Below are 5,466 nucleotides of genomic sequence, written 5' to 3'. Positions count from 1 at the left end.
GATTGTTGTGTATGGCAGAAGAACCAAGTAACAACTGGCTTTTATACTAATGGCCAAAAGAAGCTGGTGCTCCTGTACTGTTGATTGACAGTGGGATACTTTTGGATAATGTTTCTTGAAGAGCAGGTGAATATATAGTTTCCTTAATTATAATGTTTTATGATGCCAAGTTAAATATTTTGCAGAAGTCAAGTGTGTACTTTCTTTTTAGCCACTTGCTATACATGAAACTTTAATTAATTAATGAATCTGCACTCAGTTTTTGTCTGCAAACGCTTCTGCATTTTTTTCTGATGATAAATCTGAACTGCGAAAATTGTAATATTAAAAAATTAAATAGTGTTAGGAAAGTCAGAAGAGTGAATTCAATACCTTAGCACTATATTGATATTTCTTGAATTCCTAACCTCCTTTTCACTCCGGACCACTGTCTCATCTGCTCAATAATCAGTCTGCTGTTAACTTATCTTTCATTTTTACTCAGAGAGTCAAAGATAGGAAATTTGTTGAATCAGTATTATTTCCTTATCTACAAGAATCAAGATGGTAGTTGTAAATTAAATGAAATATGAATCAGTACTTAACTAGCTAGATGCCTGGCATGATAATTTTTTATGATTATTTCCTTCATGCTACCTGGTTTTTTATTTTTATAAATATACGCATGTTATTTCTTTGTTGTTCAATTTAACAGCATAGATGTTTTGATAGGGAAATAACTGCACATGAACATCATATTTCTTTTGGGAGACCTTCTTAACTTATGCTAGTCCAAAATCTTGATTTTGTGTTTCTTACACTTTGCACAAGAGAATTCATAAGAACAAACAGCATCAGAGATTAGTGATTTAGACTGGTGTAGAGGGGGGTGGGGTATGAACTTTGTTCTGACAAAGCTCCTGGAGAAAATAGACTAATTTAGCCTAATTAATCCCTATCAAGTGTTTCACTAATCCTTTATTTCTGCTAAATCATGTAGTTTTTCAGCTTTTTGTCCTAAAACTGTTTTTTCTTCACAGTATTGATTTTTTAAAAGCAGAAACCAGGAGTAAGCTCCAAGTGTTAATAATACAGTTTTCTGCCCTGCTTTAGGTTGGCCTTGTCATGGCAGAGACAACTAAATTACATGTGGTTCATCTCCTGAAATACCTCAATTTTCTCCCTAGATATTAAAATTAAGGGGTGTCAGTTCTGGATTCCTGTATTTTGCTGGCATAAACTGGCAGCTGGGGAGCTTCTGATGGAGGAGATTGAGCCAGCTCCTTTAGCAGCAGTCCTTGGCAAAGTGGGGCAGCAGAAGGATTCTGGGTTACTTTGACTGTATCTGGACTGGTATCTACCTAATGATTTTCTTTTTTTATACTTGCAGAGGTAGAACTGGTATTTCTCTCATCTTGCTTGTATTCAATGTGCCAGTATTCACTGTTAATGCACCGTGTATTAAGTAGGTTGTGCTCATTTTCTGTGAACTGCTGTGGTATTTCACTGAAGGCTTATAAATCACTTTGCGAATTAGGTTGAGCTTCACTCATTCATATGCCTGTATCACACTTCTATTCAACTGTTTTAAAAGGATTTATTGTAGACCTTTATTGTCAGAGCACATGTTGCCTGTTCTATTCTGCTGTACTGTACTAATATAAATTGAGATTGGACATGCAAGAAAACTCTGTTAATTGAGCACAGAGTACCATCTAGAGGAGCAGCTAAGCTATTGAAGACTAAGAGAATCCATTACCATTGACCATCCTTTACAAAACAGTCTGAAACTGCTTTTGAGTCAAATCTGATGTTTTAAACAGTGTGTTCTACTCTTACATGTAGATTTATGTGTTTAGCTCTGTTTAGAAATTTGTATAATAACACCATAGTATGTATTGATCATAAGAAATGGGAAGCTAAGATTTATAGCTTCTGTACCATCGGTCTGGGAGGCTCAAATTTACCATCCAGCATCTTCCTCCTTGCCTTTTTTATTTTAAACTCAAATGTTTGCTTGTATGGAAGAATGTGTTTCCTCATGAGCATCTCAATACCTAGAAAGGATTGTAAATGTATGGATTTATTTTTCAGTTGAGTGTGTTAACCTAATGCACAGTTTGGATTTAGTGTATCAAATATTCATGTACACATGTATGTTTCTTTAGCATTCTCTCATATGCAAAGTCGTGGTCACTTCCTGTCCAATCTTGCTTGTTAAGACCTTTGTGGGAAAAGTAAGGAATTATTTCCTCTGTCTTTTTACACAGCATATAATCAGGAAATTTGTGTTCAGTTCCCAAAATTCTGACATATTTACCTGACTGATCTTGGGAAGTACTCCATCTTCTTTCATATACTGAAATTAGTAAGGCTAGACTTGCAAATTTAGTCTGATACTGACCGAAAGAAAATTCACTGTAGTAGGATGAACATTGCAACTTGTTTTAATGAATGAAAGTTTAGAATATCTAGTAGATAACATCTAAGGAAAGAGATGTATGAAAAGAAAAACTCAAACTTGTAACTGAATTTTTCCCTCAAGTGTGAAATTGAAGTATAGAAGGCTTGAAAATAAATTTATAAGTACGTAAATGGGAGTGGCACAAACTGCATGTGTGTTCTTACAGTATTTTTCTTTTGCAGGATCTTCATAATCTAGATCTTATGATTGGGATTGCATCTGGTGGAATTGCTGTATATAGAAAACTCATCTGTACAAGCTTCTATCCCTGGTAAATTTCTTTACTAGTAAAGAAATATGTCTAGTCTTTTCTATCTTATTTCCATTTGCTTTCACGTTTATTCCAAAGAAGCCTACAATGTATAAAATTGTTCCTTATGGAGTACCGTGGTATTTGCTGGTGTTGAGATAAAAATGAAACCTGTTGCCTAAGCTTTTAATTCTCTAAGACTTTTAAACTGCTTTCACTGTGTTAAGTCTTGATCAAGTTAATTCATATCCAGTTGTGAGTACATGAGTAGGAGGACCCTGTGGTCTTAGAGGTTTGCTGCTGTTATGCCAAATAATACGTCTCTTTAAAAAAAAAATAAAAATTAAAAAATCAGTATTACTACTAAAGCTCATCAGCTAATCATCTGAACATTTTATCCAGACATTCAGCCAGAAGATATTTGCTTCTCAGAAAAGAAACGTAAAATGAGTTATTTGGAATTTCAGATTGTCTGGAACTAGGATAATATAATTTAGACAAATTTTTAAATGCCATCAAACAAGGCATTAACAAGGTTTGAATTCACCAGGGGAGAGACCTTTACATTGTTCTGTGATACTGAAAACATTAGAATGCATGCTAGTGCTGTAGAAGATCTCTATGAAGAAACAATGTGCATAAGAAGTCTAACACTAAGGACATGACAAATTATTTAAGCTATAATTATTGATAGTACTTATGGACTTTATTAGTTATACCATTCTAAAAATGCTAACATAAATTAGAAATTATATGGAGGCTGGGCATGTCCTTAAGGCGTTTAGATTGGATCAGAAAGAATTTTTCCCAGTCTTTCTTTTTTAAAGCATGAATTTGGTTTTTTTATACCTGATATACTATAGCTTTGTCATTTTATGCATAGTTTTCTCTCATAATTTGTAACAATTTTTCTGGAGAATGATTTCAGTAAGATGGTATGATGACAGAAAAGTGCATTGTAATGGGTTGTGCTTGCTTTTTTGCCCTTTACTTATGCAAAAGAAGGCCCTTAGCAATATTCTTTAAATACTTGAGTCACTCCATCCTTTCATTTGTGAACCCAACCAAACAGCTGTTTTGTGTAGAAGAGCAATAAAATCAGTTTCAATTTAAATTTTAGTGGAAAGTGTACAGTCTCTCCATTTTTCTCTTTTTCCTTTCCTGTGAGTTGCATTCAGCTCCCTTGGATGTACTGCAATCATCGTAGACAAATGTATGGCAATAAGAATGTTCTTACATAGCAGTACAGTGACAACTTGTATTTTTCCATTTCTAATGCACATTAAAGCATAGAAGACTTATCTTTCATCTTTGTGCCCAGAGCGCTGCTCTTTCATGCAGCATCAGTCTCTCAGCTTCTTTAAACAGCTGCAGGTTTTAAAAATTGCCAGCTGGAGGCACATTTTCCATCTTCTGCAAGTCTTGTTCTGCCGACTTAGTGACCTAAGTAAGGTATGAATGGATAATAGTTGCTCCTGATAACCAGAGCAATGGCATTTAAAAATCTGTGACTGTATGATTTTTTTCTTCTTTTATTTTGTGAAAGAGAATTTATTGCACACAAGACAGGAGGAATCCACAACTTCCTGTGTTACTTTTACTCCTGGAGAGCACAGAGAAATGAAGCACAGATGCTAAATCATCTTTTGTAAAAGCCTATTCTCATTTACAGAAAGAAACTGAGGGGGGGGGGAAAAATCCTGCAGATTTTTCAGTTCAAATAATTTCCACTCTAAAATAGTCAATAAGCAATAATAGTTTAGGCAATAATATTTTCAGTTGGCAGCTAATGCAATAGTTCCAAGCTTTCCACTCTCTCTCTTCTCTAAAAATATCTTCTCAACTGGAAAGGAGCAAAAACTCCCTACATTGAAGGTAACTTTTTGAATTTTTATTTCTTACTTATTTGCATAAGTTAGCCATAATTCTTCATGCAGGTGTCCTGTCCCCTGCCAAAGCAAGCAAACACCGAAAGTCACCACAGCAGAGTAGTTTGTGACATGTTTGTAGTTTGCATTCTCATTTTCATTTTAGACCTCAAAGCAGGATATATTTCTGTAATGCCTGGAGTGTTAATGTATCTTGATTGTGTTGAAGGTGTGCAGGCTGGGAGTTTCCTTACAGAACAGTATATTCCTGAGGATGCCAAAAAACTCCCCACAGAAACCCTTTCAGATAACTGAAGTGGTATTTATTAAGCTTTTTACGTAATGCCATTTGTAGTAAGTCGTTTTGCCTGTGGAGTGTGCAAGATTCACCATAAACGTGGTAGAACTCAAGGTGGCAGCAAACACCATCACTCTTTCCAAAATTTTAAGTAAAATACTCTTCAGCGGTAGTGGATGACAACAATACAGCTATGCCATATGGTAGTAGTCAAAGGGGACTGAAAGTTTTCAGGAACAGAGGCAGTGAGAGAGTTCTGCCTTGGCAAAAGGAGCATTTTCAATCAAAGCAACCTACGTAAGGAGCTGACTGATCAGTCAGAGGCAGTGAAGTCAAGATAGGTTTAAAAAATAACTCTGGATTTAACACACTATTTTATATACTCTGGAAAGTTATTCTTGAGGGTGCTTGACTGTTCCAAAATCGTTCTGCAAGTGAAATATTATCTTAATAGCAAAAACATACAAACACTCTCTACATCAGCAGCAATTAAGATTATGTATTAAATGCAATTCTGTGTATGCTGTTTCTTTGCTTTGAAAATGTCAGAGAAACTGCTAGAGGAATGTATACTATATTGCTAGTTAAAATTTGAAAAGCAACTGTC

General features: G+C 35.0%; 1 protein-coding gene across 2 annotated transcripts in view; it reads left to right on the top strand.

Moving 5' to 3' along the window:
• Window positions 1–2,631: 2,631 nt before the first annotated feature.
• Window positions 2,632–5,466, top strand: part of PTPN3 (protein tyrosine phosphatase, non-receptor type 3) — a 57,215-nt gene continuing 54,380 nt past the window's right edge. For both annotated transcript variants that reach the window (XM_009073403.1, XM_009073402.1), the window contains exon 1: window positions 2,632–2,714. In XM_009073403.1, the coding sequence (XP_009071651.1) occupies window positions 2,647–2,714 (68 nt within the window). In that variant the 5' untranslated portion in view covers window positions 2,632–2,646. The remainder of the gene's footprint in view (window positions 2,715–5,466) is intronic.

Source organism: Acanthisitta chloris, unplaced genomic scaffold (genome assembly GCF_000695815.1).
Source record: "Acanthisitta chloris isolate BGI_N310 unplaced genomic scaffold, ASM69581v1 scaffold3574, whole genome shotgun sequence".
Lineage (NCBI taxonomy): Eukaryota > Metazoa > Chordata > Aves > Passeriformes > Acanthisittidae > Acanthisitta > Acanthisitta chloris.
This window is presented reverse-complemented; position numbering and strand designations above follow the sequence as displayed.